Here is an 18,615-nt window from a genome sequence, read left to right on the forward strand (position 1 = left end):
ATTGAGGAAATTTTGGGATGTGGGAAGCACAAGGGCAGGGATGAATAGGACAGAGGACCACCAAAGACCACCAAAAACCATGCCTTCAAGGAGACAGCAAAACTCCACAAAGTGGGCAACGCAGGAAGGTTAACAATGCGAACACAAACTCCAAAAAGAACTTTCTTTTAACAACTTCTAACTGTAGAAATGTTTTTATGAGCTATGCAGAAAACCGTAATAAAAGTGAACAAGCTGGAAACGAGTAATCGTCGCCACAACACACAAGGGACATAAATCATTAACTCTTGCAACTTAATATTCAGAACAATTATCTGACTGTACATCCTGAGAAGGAAAGCACTCGCCTTGAAAGACCAGCATTAAGGAAGGAGTAACTCGAACTACAAATCCCAAGTATTACAAAGTTGTACACTTTGAAAGTGTGCAATGCATGGTTGTCTAGACATACTGTTATGTAAACATGTTCATGGGTACCACTGCTGACAGATATTAAAGAGGCTTACTCTTACAACTTGCTCATTTCCAGTTGACATTACAACCTGGAAGATCCCTAAACAAGATCGTGTCCATCTTTTCAAAATTCATTTAAAAACTGAACTGAAACTGTATTCAAAACAAAAAACTTGAAGAGTGAAAACAAACTGGAGATGATGAACAGAGTCCACTTAGAATTCAACGTCTAAAAGTAGAGCACAAAATTTCTGGACGAGTTCTCTCAGTCATGGGACTGAGCAAGTATAAATAAGTTACAACGTCCAACAATGGTTTCATTTCAATTATACAATATATCTTAAGAACTTTAACAACACAATAGGCAAACAAAAAGGCACTCCAAATCATAGTTTTTAACCAAAAATGGTGCTCATTGTTCCGGAATATATCACTTAAACAGGGCACACCTAGCTTTTGAGAGAGCAGTGCTTTTGACACTATAAAATAACTAATTACTATAATAATATATTTTTTTAAGGTAACCAGACTGCTATTTTGGGAATATGATGTCACGTTTATGAAAACACACTTCGCATAGCCCACAAAACAATTGCTCTGATACACACACTAGTGGGATTGTCTTCCGCACACCAGTGTGGGTCACTCACCTCTTTTTCCAACAGACACTCAAAGTGCTCTAGGAATTCGCACATGTCGTGGTTGGTCTCAAAGTCGTTGAAGTGGTTGTTCACCCACAGAAGAACTACTTTGGTCACCTGTGTGAGTACAATACAATACAGATCTGTGAAAGGGAAGAGTATGGCATGGGTATATATATAAAACACCCCTAAAATGGGCGATAAAATGATCTCAGGAATAGTCTCAGGGGCTAACAATCATTCCTAAAAGGCTTCGCTTAAAAAAACAAAAACAACTCTAAATGTATGCGAGTGGTTGGAGGGGGCCACTGGTAGCCCCTGCTCTTAAATTTTTCCTCTTTTATTTCCTCTGCCTGTTCAATTTCATAGCACTAAACTAGTGCTAATGTGTTGACATATCTTTTCTTTGAAATAAGCTCACATTGTAAGAGAATGTATATGTACAAATCTACAGAATAATTACTTTCCTGGCAAAATTACATCCTGAAGTGAATCCTCCTCCTCCCCCCCCCCCCCCCCCCCCCCCCCCCCCCCCCCCCCCCCTACACAGCACAAGGGCACGGACAAACCTTGTGAATAAGGAGGTACTTGAAGGTCTGGTCAGACTTGTACACCTTGACCACATGCTCCGGCATCTCGTTCCGATCATCCACGATGAGTCCAACAGATGTGATATCCGGGTTACTGGCGCTCAGGTGGTTGTTAAGGGTACCTCCGGCTGTTGATGAGGAGGAGGAAGTGGAGGACTTGCGGGATGGCTTGGAGTACAGGCTCTCGTCAGAGTGGTTGATTGAGCCGGACTCACGGCTGCAGGGAGGATGGAAGTAGTTGTACATATTCATATGACCAAGTATGAAACAAATCACACAAATATTCTTCACCAAGAAGAAATAAGGGTAAGAAGGCAAGCATGATATTGATAGGTAATATTTTTTTTCTTTCTCACTTTGCAGGCTCCATCTATTTATGAAAACCTAAATTTTTAAAAACATTTTGCATTTCATGCTCTAACTGACCACAACAAAAACTATTCAAAGAAAAAATACTTTTATCGAAGGAAAACTATCTCATATATATATTGATGAAACAAAGCAACTTTTTTTTTTCTGATGTAGTCCTCTGAGCACACCTTCCCAAAAACTAACCAACAAAATCAAAACCACAAAAAAAAATCAAACTACGAGCAAACCAACAGGCACTTACCCATTCAAGTTCTTGGGCATGAAGTTTATTCGTGTTAGAGCTTTCCGCAATCGGGAAGTGGACCCAAAGATGCCGCTGCGTTTCTCTGTCTTTTTGCCATCCCCTTGCTCTGTGAACATGGGGGCCGTAGAGTCCAGGTCTGGCACAGACAGTCGCTGCTTGGCATTGGGCACATTCCCATCTTCCCGCTTTACTTTGCGTGGAGTGTTCTTTTCCGAGGCTCTCAACATGTCTTTGAACTCTGTGAACATTTAAAAAATCAAAAAGTTAATAACAGCAAAAGCAAAATATGAAGCTTTAAGTCAAGTTTTGATGGAAGAGAAACACATGGCAACAATGAAACTAAAAACCATGGAATTATTAGACTATGTACAATTGGAGATCAATTCTGCCCCTTTCTGCAATTCTCATTTCAAATCAACACCCCCCCCCCAAAAAAAAAACCCCAAAAAAAACCCAACAACCCCCCCTCCCCCCCCAAAAAAAAAAACCAAAAGAGAAAAAAAAATGTTTAAAGAGCAAACCAAATTAAATGTCTAGTTACTATAGCCAAGACTTTTTTTACCTTGCAGGTTTGACTTGACAACAATGGACAGGTGGGTGGTTCCCCGCAGAATTTCCAGTGCTTTGTTGTAGTAGATCTGCTGGAACTTGTGCCCATTTACTTCTAGGATCTGAAGACAGTACACAGGGAAAATGACATAGTAATAGTTCAAAGTGTCTAAACTAACTGGAACAACTTGATCAGACAACAAAAAAATGATGTTAGTATAATGGTTATGCTCTTTGGCTTGCATGAAAAAGACATGAGATTGATTCCCATGCGCAGAACACATCTTGTGGTGTCTCAAACATCCCTGGTTGGCTCTGACCGACAGGATCAGGCAGCCTCTTGTGACTCAAAAAACGTTGATACTTGTGAAAACAATTTAAATCTAATTCACGTAATAGGTGAGGAATCAGGGTATCATGTGATGAGTAAACTCGATTACATAAAACTTTCACACTTACAGGTCACAGGGGTGTGTCCTATCGCAAGACATGTTAACCATGGCCCAATAACACAGTGCTGCATTATATATACCAGCAGTGTTGTGCCTGTTAGAATTAGTATTGAATGATTTGCTTCCTTCCACAGTGCAAGAATAAACTTCTTCAGGATGAAGACAATGGGTAATTTACTTTAGTTGCATTTTTTAACGAAGTCTCCCTTCAGGCAAGAGAAACATTGAGAAGGTAAACTGACGAAATTTATTCTTTTTTTTATTGGAACAAAGACGGTATAACTTCTGTAATTCTGTGCCAAAACGGATTGGCTGGTAAATAATTAAATGCGTACCTGATCCCCCCGCTTCAAGCCGGCCTCTGCAGCTTTAGACTGTGGCTGGACCTTGGCCACAAATATGCCATGGCCTTTCTCAACACCACCAAGGATTGAAAAGTGCAGGATCTCTTCCCTCGTGGCTCGCGTCAGGGTCACGGTGCGCAGTCTCGCCTTGGCTGCACACGCCATGTTCAGCAAACTCAGCTGCCCCATCAGTTTCTGAGGTAGGAAAGGATGGTATTATATTCATATAATATCTTAGTTGCAAGTGGTACCTGTGTTATTTACGGTTAAATCATTTTCTGTATGATAAATATATTATATGCAATATGCCTGCACAAAGGACAGAACTAATAGGGGAATAACAATGTAATAGGGGAATAACAATGTAATAGGGGAATAACAATGTAATAGGGGAATAACAATGTACAAAGGCATGAAAACGGGTTACAGAAATTGTGTCAGGGAAATACTTATGGTACACAAAAACATGTACATTTCATATATCTATTTGATAAGAAAATTTGCCCAAAAATAGTTAATTAAGTGATGAGAAATGGCAACATGCCTGATTAAAGTAATAGACAGAGCAACAGAAGCATTCAGTATAGTATGTATAGTATAGTATAAGGTTTTACGGCGCTCGCAACTGCTAAGGTCATATGAGCGCGCGAAACACAAGTTGTTCACTTTTGCAAAAGTTCCCTTCACGACTGGTTAACTAATTTACTTTAAAATGCTAAAAAGTTAAAATATTTAAATTCGGTGTAAATACATTTGTGATTTAAAACAACTCTTTTAAGTAACAATAAAAATTTTAAATAATATCAAATTCACTCTACAACTCGCCATAAAGGCCAATGGCCTTTATAAAATTTAAAATTCTGCTGGGAACAACGACGGAAAAAATATCCTGCAATTTCTTGCATTTATAATATTTCCTTCGGATCTCTCCAAAGTCTAGACATTCTGTTAAAATGTGTCTAATGGTGAAATCTGTGTCGCATCCGACACAGAACGGCTTCTCATCTCCCTGTAGGAGGTATTTGTGGGTCAGGGCCGTGTGTCCGATGCGCAATCGAGTAAAAATGACTTCGTCTCTTCTGGAGAGGTCCGAAGGATTTCGCTGTTCTAGTTTGGGTTTTATTTCATATAGTTTATTATTTTTCTGGTTTTCCCAGTGGCTCTCCCACAGACTAGCATTAAGTATCAATATTTACTTGTGGACAATACATATGCAAAAGTAACTAGACTGAAATGAAGTACTTTAATTTAAACGGCACGAGAGATAGGAAGCATGTGAACATAGCAAACAAGGTGTTCGAGTACAGGTAATGATGTTAACATATTAACATATTTATGGTTATTTCGTGTTTAAAAGATGTTTAACTCAAAAACAATTACAAAATTAGGAGAAAGATTGTAAAGATTGAGAATTATTTAAGACAAAATTCCTAAAAAATAATAAACCTGTGTAATTTAATATACTATAAAGTGAGCAAGGAAATTTAGTAGTAAGGTATATACCGCGAAGAATATATTATATTGTCTCTCAAATTTCAAAATACAGACAGTTTTATTCTCTCAGAGTTTCTCAATTACATGCATGTGCAATACTGATTGTTTGGGGGTGGGGGAGGGGGGGGGGGGCATGATGACGCACATATTTTTTAGATAGACATGATAACAGCTTAGTTAGTATCATCTTCACAATAAGTTACACAGATAGCACAGTATTTTTTAAGAAGAAAAAGGCTTCAAGACATACTAGGAGTAATTGAGAAAGGGTTAAAAGTTTTTAAAAAACAGAAAGAAACATGAAACCATGTCCTCTTGCACAGTTTGACTATAACATTTTTAGTATTCAAAAACTAACTGAGAAAAAAGAACCTTCACCAATCTGTTATTTGTACGAATGCCTTTACTACATTTCCATAGGCCCTACCTATGTCCCTCCCGCCCCCCACTCCCCCACACTGTTATAATCAATGTAGTCAACATATAGGAACACCTTCAATTATCTATAAGGTTTACATTTCCTCCTCCTTTAGAGTAAAGGTGTCATGTTAACAAAGTAGAATTCCTCATAAAAAAAGTTCACCCCCTGCCCATTGCCCATAAAAAAAAGTAAAGAAATGGGAAAACAAAGGAAAGAGAAAGCCAACTAAAAGGTCATGCTACTGTCTACAACTGCATCATACAAAGGGTAAAGAGAAAACTAGAGAGAAAGTAGCAACATGAAGAAGACTACATCACATAATTTGTTAAAAATCAATATATCCTTTCGAGCTCTCTGATGATCACATTCTTTTGTCTCACATACTTTACGTTTGACATATCCTTTGACTTAACTGATTCAGCCTGCAGATAATTTTGACTTCGGATGCAAATAATTTGCTGACCGCTTCGCGACCTCACGGGTTTTTAGTTTTAGTAGAGGTTTTACGGCGCTCGCAACTGCATAAGATCATATGAGCGCCAGAAGATTAGAGGTGTTACAAGAGAGTAACAAACATAAAAAAAGAAGAAGGGGGGATAAGGACGATGGATGTTTGATAGGAAAGAAGAAGCAAACCACACCAGAGCACCCGCCAACCACCCACGACCTCACGGGTGGTCTCACAAAAAGTTAATAAAGAAATATATAATTTTGGTAAAACCTCTCTGTGTGGCACATAGACGTTCAGAATAAAAATTACTATTCAATGACACCAGAAAAAAAAGGGTTGAATTGTAAGTGGAAAGGAAAAAAGAAAAGAGGAAAGTGATGTGAAGAAAGGGAGCAATATATAAGAGCCGCTCTGCATCAAAACACAGGAGACAGTCAGCTGCGGAGAGGTGCGCTGTGGGCTGAATCAGTAAAGCCCCGGTGATAGTTAACAAATCCCCAGCTGACAGCATTTGCTACAGTGCTGTTGTCCATTTTTCTCACTCTTGCTCATGTGCTTGAGCAATGAGGTTTTGACATGATCACAGTCCCTTACATATCTAGTATAGTATTCATAATCCATCCTTCAATACATTCTGTACAGAAATATATATTGAAACAAATTTATTGTCAAAAAAGAGGAATACAGAGACTCGCTTCCTAGTTGAAGCCAGAAACTTTGCAATTGTCAATTGGACCAATTTTAGCTCTACCATGAAGTCACACATGTTACACGTGTTAGTAAAGCAACCATAATTTACAACATTTTGCACTCCCCAATACTTTTGACCCATGTTGCACGCTTCCTTTTCCATTATTATACAGTTATTCAATATCAACCCAGAAACATTCAGATTCATTTTTAAAAAGAGCCAACATAAATACTTGGAAGCTCTTTATTAATCACAGTAAGAAATGAAAGTTTAAAACTGTCATTTTATCCATCACCCCAAGAGCATTTAGTACAAATGAGTAATCAACTTAAAAAGAACCTGTATAGAGCACATGTATTATCATACTCCCCAGGATATGTCAATCACAAGGAATATTTACACATGAGTAAATTAATGGTGACAGTATTGAAAGAAAGCTTGGGTTAACAGGTGAAAAAGCATTGCTGATTTGAAGCAGAAAAATATACATAAAGCACATATTATAAAAGGCAAAAGAGTACACAATTGTAGGGATCTGGAGTAAAACAATAGTTGTACAGCTTTCTTGCAATAAAACAGCAGCCACTGTTTAAGAACCTTCCCTTCCATTCAGAAACATGACTTCATGTCATTTCAATCTACCCATCTAAAGAGTCCACATGATCGTGTATTTGTGATTTCCAGTACACTTAAGAACCTGTTTCCTCATTACTACACAATACCACCCAGATTGTTGCGACATCAGCACAGTACAGGAACCCAGCACTTCAATAGGACTACACATGGCAGTAACTACTTTTTTTTATTTTTGTAGATGGGGATTTTTTTTTCTGGGAAGGAGTGATAGTAAAGCCCATTCATTTACTGGAGCAGTTTAGCTTATCTTAATCAGACAGTGAACTTATACAGTGAGGCATTAAAATAATTTTGCTTCTCATGGGATGAAGGATAATTGATATATTCCAGAGATTAAAAGCAGTTTTAAAGAGATATAATATAAAAAGAAGAGGTATAAAAGCCAAAGTAGAATCCCGCTACCTCTACACAAAGCTATCTTACCTCAAAATCATTTTCAGACTGAGAATGAAACAAGTAGTATTCAGAGGTACAGTATACAGGCGGAAAGCATCAATAAAGAGTACAAAAAAGAAAGCCTCTGAAAGGTAAGGTGAAAAAATATTTGATAAACAACATAGCACATACACTTATTAAGACAGACATTGTCCACGGCCCCAAAAAGTAAAACTCACTAAAGCATATCTGTTTTGACATCCAAACCATCGGCTATATTGTCATAAAACCCCAAAAATCCACTCAAAATAACTTCCCCTTTCTAGGGTACTAATTTTTATAACTTTGCATCTAACAGCTTCAATTTCTGTTACTGAGGAATTGAGGATGTGTCTGAAAAGAGCGAAAGTGGGTAGAAACAACCTACATGTAAAGACCTACAGCTTTTCACAAACGCCTTCACAGAACAGAAACTGAACATAAAATTATGACAATCTTTGAAACAAAACAAAAGTGGTTCCTTTTCTCGAGTGATTAAAACTTATATTATGAAAAAATTACAGAGAAAGCTCTTTCATTACACTGTCATAACCATAAAGATGTTTTCGTGGGAAATACCAAAGTATCAAAGACAACAAAATATCTTTGGAAATACAAAAAAGTGAGAGCAGTAAACTACATGTCCATAGGGTAGCAGCCTTTTCTTCATTGCAGACCAAGAGTTATAAAAGTTCGTATTAATCAGACAAACAAGACCATGCAGATTGTGAGGACAGATGGGAAATGCCATGTCCAAAAGGTGGGATGGTTGTGTCAAGAACATGCATTGGTGACCACTGTGCAAACTAGAGGTTGGTTTAGATGCAGCAGCAGTTTTTCTTCCACAAAAAAAGTCAGGCATGTTGAAAAGCCTACAGACTCACACATATGAGACGTAGTATGATTCGGAGTAGTCAAATGCACATAACCTATACACCACGCAAAAGAATTCTGAACATTCTTTCCAGAACCAAATAGAAATGAAGCCTGTGCAACAGATGACACAACTGACAAACCAGACATCTTTCTGGTCACTTAGCAAGCAAGCTCCAACATAATGTTCTACTAATCATCTCAATGCTCACTGTGCACACGAAAAGCCCATTACAATGTTATGTTGGCGCTGACACAGATCAATAAAAACCAAAAGCTTTTAAAAATAACTCATCAAATCTCAGGAACAAAGACAAAGCAAACGGTGGCAACAGAATCAAAAACAAAATAAAATAAGACAACATTTCATTTAGGTAAACAGTGAAAGCTAGTTGTCAAATCTCAGAGTAATGAACTCTCTCCAGCACCCTCTGTCACATAGATTTTTAGTTCAGAACTAGATATACAGTTATGATCCTGTCATCGTCGTTTTAAGCAAGAAAAATTTCGAAATTATGCAAACTGAGCTAAAAAATGTGAAATTGTAAGATTCTGTTAATTTTAACAAAGAATGATAAAGGAAAATAATCAGAAATTATGCCAAAAATGATCAAATTTTGCTAAATTATGAGGGGTGCATAAAACCACGGGGACAGTAAATTATTTTTTAAAAAACCCCAAAATCTCAATCTTTTTTGCCTCTGAAAATGTTCCTCAACATCAAGATACAACAGAAATTTCAGTTCCAATGTCAATTTTCCGCTAATATGAAAAGCTGCAAGGCCCATATAAAGTTAAAACCTAAAACACTTTAAACACGATAATGAGCTTTAAGCAAATTCTATTAATACATTAAAAACAAAAAAAATTAAGCCCAACAAAATGACAAAAATAACAAAAACACAAGTAACAAAATAGCTCCAGAAAGAGCACTGAAACATGCCACCAATGTGTACAAACACACACATATTGAAGGCATTGTTTGAGCTCCATACAACATGCCACTCCAGCAGGCTGCACTAGCAGAGAGAGAGAGAGAGAGAGCTGTACTCTATTCCCATGCCCAGTACACACTCAGCCCACACTGATAACATGATATATAGCAAAAGGTCTGATTCAGGGCCCACAGCACTTACAACCCATAACCCCCCCCACCCCATCCCCAAGTTTTTTCCCCCCTTGAGAGTCTGTGAGGTCTTCCAAGTGAACAAAAAGAGATATTCCTATATCACTACAAAAGTGATACATACATATGCAAAAATGCAAGATTGATAGGTGCTATTGACCTGCACATATCCAGTCAGTCCATAAATCCAGAGTGCAAAAGCAAAATAATTCAACCCCTACCAATTCAAAAAAGAAAAAGACTTTTGCAGGAATAAAGGTTTTTACAAAATAGGAGCCAGGAAGAAAACATCGCAGTGCTTGTGCAATTTTGGAACTTTTTAAGAAGGTGTGAAAAAGTAATGGATTTTTAAACACATTGGGAGAAAAAAAAAAAAGAAAGAATGATTTCCGAGTGCAATAGGCCCTGAGTCAACTCAGATAAATGTGGAAAATCAGATCAAGTCTACAAACAGTAAACGCATTTATTACAAAAAGCGTCAATCTCTTTTCTATTTTTTCCCTTTGATTTACCCCTTCCATTTTTCCTTGCTCTCCAATTCACTGGGTTATAAAATTCCATCGTTGCTTAAATTTTTCATAAATCGCAGTTGTCATATACCCTGTGAAATGACCATTTTTCTCTTCAGGTACAAATGATTCCAAACCCAGTGCTTTGATTTCCTTTTCTTAATATGAAAGCAATCAATTCCACATTCTGTGATTTTCTACCTTTTCTAAACATTTAATCCATCCCACATACTCAGAAAATCACTTCGTTTTCATGAAAAATCTAAGTCATCCCATATCCAGCGAGATCATTTAATTCATTTTTATCTGATTTACTCCATCATATAAGGCAATAAAAATGGACCCTGTGTGTTTACTATAAGCAGACTTCCCTGTATAATGAGATGTCTAAGATGTATGACAGTGCCGTGCAACCTGGAGAGCTGGTGTGTTCAGACAAATGACTGAACCAATGCTAAATCATTGCAGCAGATAATTGCAAAACACAAAGAAAACATTCTGTCTATACCCAATGATTTTTTCACTCACTCTCTGTGAAAAAGGAACAAGTACATGGACAACATTATACAAAATGCAAGGGAGCAATTCAAATAAGAACAAACTGTACAAAATGAATACACATAGAACAATGTTAAAACCACTACACTGTGATTTCAAAGGAACAGAATGACAAAATAAAATCTCTGACAATATGTAAAAGGGAATATTTGCCTCTGAAGTCAAGAAAATTCACATATTTCATACAAAGTATGCTTATGATAAATTAACCTCTCCCTTCAGATTACATTGTTTTAAATCATAGTGAAACCTAGACTTTTTGAAGACTCAGAGGCTTAAAAATGAAATTATCTTAGCTGACAGATATACTGTAATAGAAATAATACTTAAGTACCACAGTTGTAAATCTTTAAATTACAGCCTGTGGAGAAACCTGATCTGGATAACAACCCAAATTCACAACAACAACAACAACAACAACAAAAAAGAGAGAGAGAGAGAGAGAGAAAGAAGCATTCCCCAGAAGTACAGGTAATGGGTAAAGGAATAGTTCTGATAGACATTGAGGAAATTTTGGGTTGTGGGAAGCACAAGGGCAGGGATGAATAGGACAGAGGACCACCAAAGACCACCAAAAACCATGCCTTCAAGGAGACAGCAAAACTCCACAAAGTGGGCAACGCAGGAAGGTTAACAATGCGAACACAAACTCCAAAAAGAACTTTCTTTTAACAACTTCTAACTGTAGAAATGTTTTTATGAGCTATGCAGAAAACCGTAATAAAAGTGAACAAGCTGGAAACGAGTAATCGTCGCCACAACACACAAGGGACATAAATCATTAACTCTTGCAACTTAATATTCAGAACAATTATCTGACTGTACATCCTGAGAAGGAAAGCACTCGCCTTGAAAGACCAGCATTAAGGAAGGAGTAACTCGAACTACAAATCCCAAGTATTACAAAGTTGTACACTTTGAAAGTGTGCAATGCATGGTTGTCTAGACATACTGTTATGTAAACATGTTCATGGGTACCACTGCTGACAGATATTAAAGAGGCTTACTCTTACAACTTGCTCATTTCCAGTTGACGTTACAACCTGGAAGATCCCTAAACAAGATCGTGTCCATCTTTTCAAAATTCATTTAAAAACTGAACTGAAACTGTATTCAAAACAAAAAACTTGAAGAGTGAAAACAAACTGGAGATGATGAACAGAGTCCACTTAGAATTCAACGTCTAAAAGTAGAGCACAAAATTTCTGGACGAGTTCTCTCAGTCATGGGACTGAGCAAGTATAAATAAGTTACAACGTCCAACAATGGTTTCATTTCAATTATACAATATATCTTAAGAACTTTAACAACACAATAGGCAAACAAAAAGGCACTCCAAATCACAGTTTTTAACCAAAAATGGTGCTCATTGTTCCGGAATATATCACTTAAACAGGGCACACCTAGCTTTTGAGAGAGCAGTGCTTTTGACACTATAAAATAACTAATTACTATAATAATATATTTTTTTAAGGTAACCAGACTGCTATTTTGGGAATATGATGTCACGTTTATGAAAACACACTTCGCATAGCCCACAAAACAATTGCTCTGATACACACACTAGTGGGATTGTCTTCCGCACACCAGTGTGGGTCACTCACCTCTTTTTCCAACAGACACTCAAAGTGCTCTAGGAATTCGCACATGTCGTGGTTGGTCTCAAAGTCGTTGAAGTGGTTGTTCACCCACAGAAGAACTACTTTGGTCACCTGTGTGAGTACAATACAATACAGATCTGTGAAAGGGAAGAGTATGGCATGGGTATATATATAAAACACCCCTAAAATGGGCGATAAAATGATCTCAGGAATAGTCTCAGGGGCTAACAATCATTCCTAAAAGGCTTCGCTTAAAAAAACAAAAACAACTCTAAATGTATGCGAGTGGTTGGAGGGGGCCACTGGTAGCCCCTGCTCTTAAATTTTTCCTCTTTTATTTCCTCTGCCTGTTCAATTTCATAGCACTAAACTAGTGCTAATGTGTTGACATATCTTTTCTTTGAAATAAGCTCACATTGTAAGAGAATGTATATGTACAAATCTACAGAATAATTACTTTCCTGGCAAAATTACATCCTGAAGTGAATCCTCCTCCTCCCCCCCCCCCTTTAGAAAATTGGCATCAAATACTCTTTCTTTCTTTTAGACAATAGTATGAGGGGAAAAAAAGGCAATTTCTAAAGATTTAATTAAATGACTTGAGTATCATCCTTCAACTCACGTTGGTCTTGAGATCGTCGTTTTGGAACCAGTCCAGCAAACGTCGGACCAGGTCAAGGGGGCTGCTGAGGAAGGTGCGGTGCGTGAGCAGGAAGTCCTCTACGTAGGTAGGGTCAATGGCAGAGTGACTCTCCACCAGGTGCTGCATTAGTCGCTCGGGGGTACCCTGGAAGTCACGACAGGAAAGAACATGTAAGTTAAAAAAATATATATATATTTTCATTAACAGTGGGTTCTTACTGTTGCAACTTTTCGTGACCTGAGGGAAGACCAATGTTCGATTAAATCATTTCCATTAAAACAATGATGGAGTGGCTGCTTACAATAGCCAACAGTCTGAAATTGCCATCATTAGCAAAACATTAACACTATCAGCGATTGCATGTTACAATTATTGCTCTTCTCCTCATTTGCTCTTGAGAAAACAGACAGCAAAAGACAAATCACAAAGGAAATGACTTCTTCAAAAACAAAAAAGATACAAATGCAAGTAGTATTAGCCCGTGACGGTTTGCATTCTCTTTCCCCATCCACTATTAATGAATGCTTCCTGCCTTCAAGGATGGGTATTTCCCCCACTCCCCCCTGTAAGTTTCCATTATAGATGCAGGATACTGTACTTGAACCTAATAATAGTAAAAGCTGTAGAGTAAAACAATGAAAGATTGTTTTCCTCTCACTGATAAATATCTTTTCCTGTGAAAAAAATCCTATTTCATCATCTTACTTGCAAACAGGAGTTTGAAAAGACACTACATTACATTGCAAGACAACTGAATTAATCACAAAGTGAAAGCACATATTCATATATTTTTCAGTGGTTGCTCACCAGAATTAACAAAGAGCATAAAGCTGACAATAAATCCACAGTTCAAGCGTACCCTAATGACTATGTGTCCCTTCCTGTTTCCTCCGTCCAGCTCTCTGTGCTCAGTGACCATCACAACACGACCTTTCTCTTCATGTTTCAGAATGTTCTCCTCACCCTGTGAGAACCAACAAGGTGTTACAATGTATAACATAAGTGGTATAGTCATAATACAGGGCACATCACCACGAAAACGACCAACAAGATATGAGTATGAAAAAGAGAAGTTTTGAGTTATTTGCTTGCTTCTAAGAGAGGCAGAGCTGCATGATATCTTTCATTTAAGACAGACAAACAGACAGACAGACAGACAAGACTGACAGACAGAAACCACATAGTGATAATAGAAAAAGCAAAACCTATCAGTGGGACCTTTTAACCACCACACTTTTATAGTTGAGACATTTAAAGCCATAACAAAGACATTTTGCCAGGAAAAAATCAGGAAACAGCAACAAGGAAGAAAATGAAAAAGGATAACACAAATGGATCCATTTTCATACAAATTCATGTCTAACAATACAATCATGTTTCATATTCCTCAGGTTGTGTTAAAAAAGACACCTTACCTTACCTTGCAAGGCAGTTGCAATTGAGAAACATTTATCTTTTAGATTTGACCCACTGCTACACCGAATGGCATCATGCAGAAGAGTTATCGCTCAGATGCTACTGGATCGCTAACAACAACCCACTGCTACTCAATGTGTACAAATGTTGTGATCCCTATCTTTGTGTTAAACTGACCAATAAAAAGTAATTTAGAAGTCAAAATATAACACTTTGGTAGTCTGATCACTAGTGTTTAAGGCAAAAGAAACCTGTTCAATAGGCATTTTTAATCAAAAATCCATAAACGAAAGCAGATAACAAAAACAACAATCATAAAAAGGTTTGAGGTTGAGTCTGAGTACAAGTTTCACTGCACCATCAACGCCATTTCGTTATGCTATGAAAAGGAATCTGGAAGCTCTGGCGTTACTTTTGACTGATTTCATGTGACCTAACTTGACCTACCTGGTGTAGAATCCTGTAGTAACTGGACTGGGCGATGCATACAAACTGGCAGTCGTTGACTATGGTCCTCATGACCCCCTGGTGGTACAGCTTCTCCATGGTGGGGCTGATGCCGAAGCTAAACAATGGTACACAGAGAGAACAACGGTGAAATAATTTTTTTAATTTAGCGTTTTCCCATTTACTTGTCTAAAAATTCAGGACCAACTTTTCAAAATTTGCCAAACAAAAGAACCCCCCAAAAAACAGAACATTAAGCACTCTCTGGGAGAGAAAATCATTCTTTAAGTATCATTCACTGTCATTAAAACTGATATTGTAATCACCATTGTTATTTGTAGTAATAGTAATCAAACTAACCTGTCCCCCATCTGCAGGCGTTCCCGGACCCCATGGGGCCGTGTGATCTCCACCTCCCCGTTGAGAATGACAGACCAAGAGTCCAGCTCTTCCCCATCCTTCATGACGATGGTGCCCTCCTTGGGAACGATGGCAAACACCATGACCTCGCACAGGAGCCTCCGCGTGTGCTCTGTCATGTTAGAGAATGCCTGGGGAAGTAAAAGTAAAAGGTGAAGACCCTGCTCCTAAACATCACAGCTAGTGTTTTCAATCAAGAGAGAAGAACAAATACACATTTATGGTAATTTATAGACCAATTCAGACAAGCTACTGATCTTTGATCGGGGATGAGCTAAACAGATGAAGAGGTAAGACACACTGACTTGATAATGGTAATTAAAGATAAGACATGACAAAATATACTTACAATCCTCCTTCATTGGACAAAAAATACACTGATGCAAGGCAGAAGAAGAACTGAAACAAACTGCCATGATTACAGTCATTAACTTTTTGGAATGAGCATGAAAGACAGACAGAAACAAGAAAAGGACAGTAAATAGGGAGAACCTATCAGTGGCCTCCTGAACTGACCAAGGTTTTGAGTGCAGTTGATGTCAGTACAAATTAACCCTTCGCTTCCACCTCAATACTCCGAGACCAAGTGTTGGTAAACGCTCAAGCAAATGTACTGGCAATGTAAATAAATAAACTTGTGACACTGACAATCTACATACAACTAATGTGTACCAACTGACAGACTTTGAATGGGAAGTAAAGATTGGGTCCAGTTCAGTTGCTGAGTTGTTGCTAACAACCTGCCAGTACCATAACTTCATTACACCAGACACAGGTAAGGACAATAACAAGATTGACAGAAACGAAGCAGAAGCAGTAGACCACACCAGAGCCCCCAGCACAAACCTTAAGATGCTGCGTAAAGTTGAGCAATATCTGTATGTCTTCCTCCGTTCTTTCTGAGGGCTCTTTCTCCAGACAGTCCCGCTCAGCATCACGGATCGTAAAAGACTGGAACACAAAAGGGAGGGAACTTAACATGTTTTCAAATAGTTGTCAGTGAAAACTTTTCATGAAATTTTAAAGCAGGAGCAGCAAAACATGCTTATTATACTGTTAATACTATGTGCATACCCTAAAATAACATTTTATTCATGGTTGGGAATAGTGAGTAAGCCCCTCTCCCTAATCCGCACCACAAGCTGGGAAATGTCTATAGTTTTTAGAAGGTGTGCACTGTCCACATAATATTTGACCAAAAAGAGCTTCATGTCTCCCAGAAAATGACATATGACAATGACATAACTACTACCCTCAATGTCTCCAAAATGTCAAGCCTACTCCCAGAAAATGATATATGACAATGACATAACTACTACCCTCAATGTTTCCAAAATGTCAAGCCTACTCCCAGAAAATGACATATGACAATGACATAACTACTACCCTCAATGTTTCCAAAATGTCAAGTCTACTTGAGCCGTCATTCCCTTTCTTACCTCAGTGGACTCAGCATAGCCCTCCTCATCATCCGAGTCGACCATGCTCTCGGCCAGCCCACTCAGATCGACGTCCGGCGCCTCCGGGTCATCTAGTGAGGTGTGCATCACGTCCGAGCCGCTGTAGGCGCTGGACGTGTCACTGGCCCGGGACAGACGCTTGCTGCTGCCTCCCCCACCCCCCGCATGCTCGTGACCCCCGACACTCCCTGCAGAAGGGTAAAACTGCTCTGCTGAACCCAGGTACGGGTGGGTACCGCATGCGGCATCGTCTGGCATCTGACAGGGAAAAGACACAAAGAACAGGATAAGATCTCGTATGTTTGGTTTCTATCATGCACAGTTAAGGACATATAGCCACAAAAGTTGCCAGCTACTGGTGATCTACTATCGCTCATTGTTTTTTAGGTTAGATCTATTGAACAAACACGAAAATAAAACTAACAAAAACAAAATGCGATCAAGTGGAAAGTAACGGTTCTAATCACCACTTGTGAAACACAGGCTAGCCTAGCACTTACATACATAGTGAACATTCACATAGCAAAACACACAAATAGCGAATCGACTTCCCGGTTTCAAATTTTTTCCATACATGTATATTCTTGGTACGTAAAACACAAAACATAGTGGAATTTTTACACAATAGAACTATTTCCGTGTCCCGCCGATTTCGCTATGTGCGTGCAGCATATATAAACCAAACAAACCAAGACGGTTTCCTTTGGCAATGGCAGTTCCTGCAAGGGTAACACGACTTCTATAAACAAACATCTTCACTGAGCTAACAATAAATTGTGAAGCCGAGAGCGGCACATCTCAAGTGGTCCCCTGCCCCCTACATACCTGCTCGATGACGCTGTCGGAGTTCATCCTCCTCATGGGCCTGGAGCCGGCCTGCGCCTCGTGCTGCTGCTGCAGAAGGTACTCCACGTTGGACGCCGACACCACGGCACGCGCCTGGCTCGCAGACTTCATGGCCGCCGCATCAGGATAGTCGATCTGTGGACACAGTCATGTTTGTTTTGTTGGAGTACCAAGAAGCACATCCACACAATAATGGTCATTTCGTGCTGACAAAAAGTAAGACGGGCAGACAGAAACAACAGAGGGGAAAGTAAAGAAGTAAAACCTACCAGTGGCGCCCTCCAACTACCCACAGGACAGATTTAGTTTTGGTTTTCGTTTAGTTTCAGTGAGGGTTTTACGGCACTTGCAACACAATAAAGCCATATACGTGCCGAGGATTACAGGTGTTACATGAGAGTAACAGCCACAAAAAAGTAGAAAAAAGGACGATAGATCTGATAGGAAAGAAGGAGCAAGGCAAACAACACCAGAGCACCCGCCAACCACCCACGACAACAGATTAAAATGGCAGAGTTGGAGAAAAGTACATCAAGTCCACAGTTTCAGTTTGAGTGAAGAGAAGCACACGGACATAAAGACGATCGGTCAGCACAGGAATAAAGAGGGAAACGAAAACAACAGAAGTAAAACAGCAGCAGCAAAAGCTGTACAAGGAATAGAAAGGGCAGCAACAGCAACAGCAACAGCAGCAGTGGCAGCGGTAGCGGTAGTACCAGTATGTAGTAAGTCCCCTTAAACACAATAAAGGCAATTTAAGACACTGGGGTTTCAACATACACAACAAATGTCATTTTCCCCCAAGCCACGAACTCCCAGTTTTCGAGTCCGGATGAGGTGAGTTGACTGACAGAAAATTATTGGTCCCTGAGATATACAACATTAAATTTAAAAAGAGCAAGAATAGAAAACAAAAAGAAGCACTAAAAGGGAGTGGGGAGTGGAGAACAATACGGCGGCTATA

General features: G+C 38.8%; 1 protein-coding gene across 6 annotated transcripts in view; it reads right to left on the minus strand.

Annotated features, from left to right (window-relative positions):
* The window catches only part of LOC101853022 (rap guanine nucleotide exchange factor 2), an 84,585-nt gene that overhangs the window by 28,593 nt on the left and 37,377 nt on the right, over positions 1-18,615 (minus strand). For 4 of the 6 annotated variants that reach the window (XM_035971519.1, XM_035971520.1, XM_035971521.1 and 1 more), the window contains 14 exons: positions 17,631-17,786; positions 16,785-17,063; positions 16,192-16,296; positions 15,286-15,476; positions 14,926-15,043; positions 13,922-14,026; positions 13,042-13,206; positions 12,423-12,530; positions 10,789-10,791; positions 7,762-7,779; positions 3,637-3,840; positions 2,863-2,971; positions 2,298-2,538; positions 1,664-1,901 (listed from right to left, as the gene is read on the minus strand). In XM_035971519.1, the coding sequence (XP_035827412.1) occupies positions 1,664-1,901; positions 2,298-2,538; positions 2,863-2,971; positions 3,637-3,840; positions 7,762-7,779; positions 10,789-10,791; positions 12,423-12,530; positions 13,042-13,206; positions 13,922-14,026; positions 14,926-15,043; positions 15,286-15,476; positions 16,192-16,296; positions 16,785-17,063; positions 17,631-17,786 (2,040 nt within the window). The remainder of the gene's footprint in view (positions 1-1,663; positions 1,902-2,297; positions 2,539-2,862; positions 2,972-3,636; positions 3,841-7,761; positions 7,780-10,788; positions 10,792-12,422; positions 12,531-13,041; positions 13,207-13,921; positions 14,027-14,925; positions 15,044-15,285; positions 15,477-16,191; positions 16,297-16,784; positions 17,064-17,630; positions 17,787-18,615) is intronic. The other 2 variants (XM_005105079.3, XM_005105077.3) reach the window with 2 other exon arrangements.

The sequence above is a fragment of the Aplysia californica genome, unplaced genomic scaffold, assembly GCF_000002075.1.
Source record: "Aplysia californica isolate F4 #8 unplaced genomic scaffold, AplCal3.0 scaffold00451, whole genome shotgun sequence".
Taxonomy (NCBI): Eukaryota; Metazoa; Mollusca; class Gastropoda; order Aplysiida; family Aplysiidae; genus Aplysia; species Aplysia californica.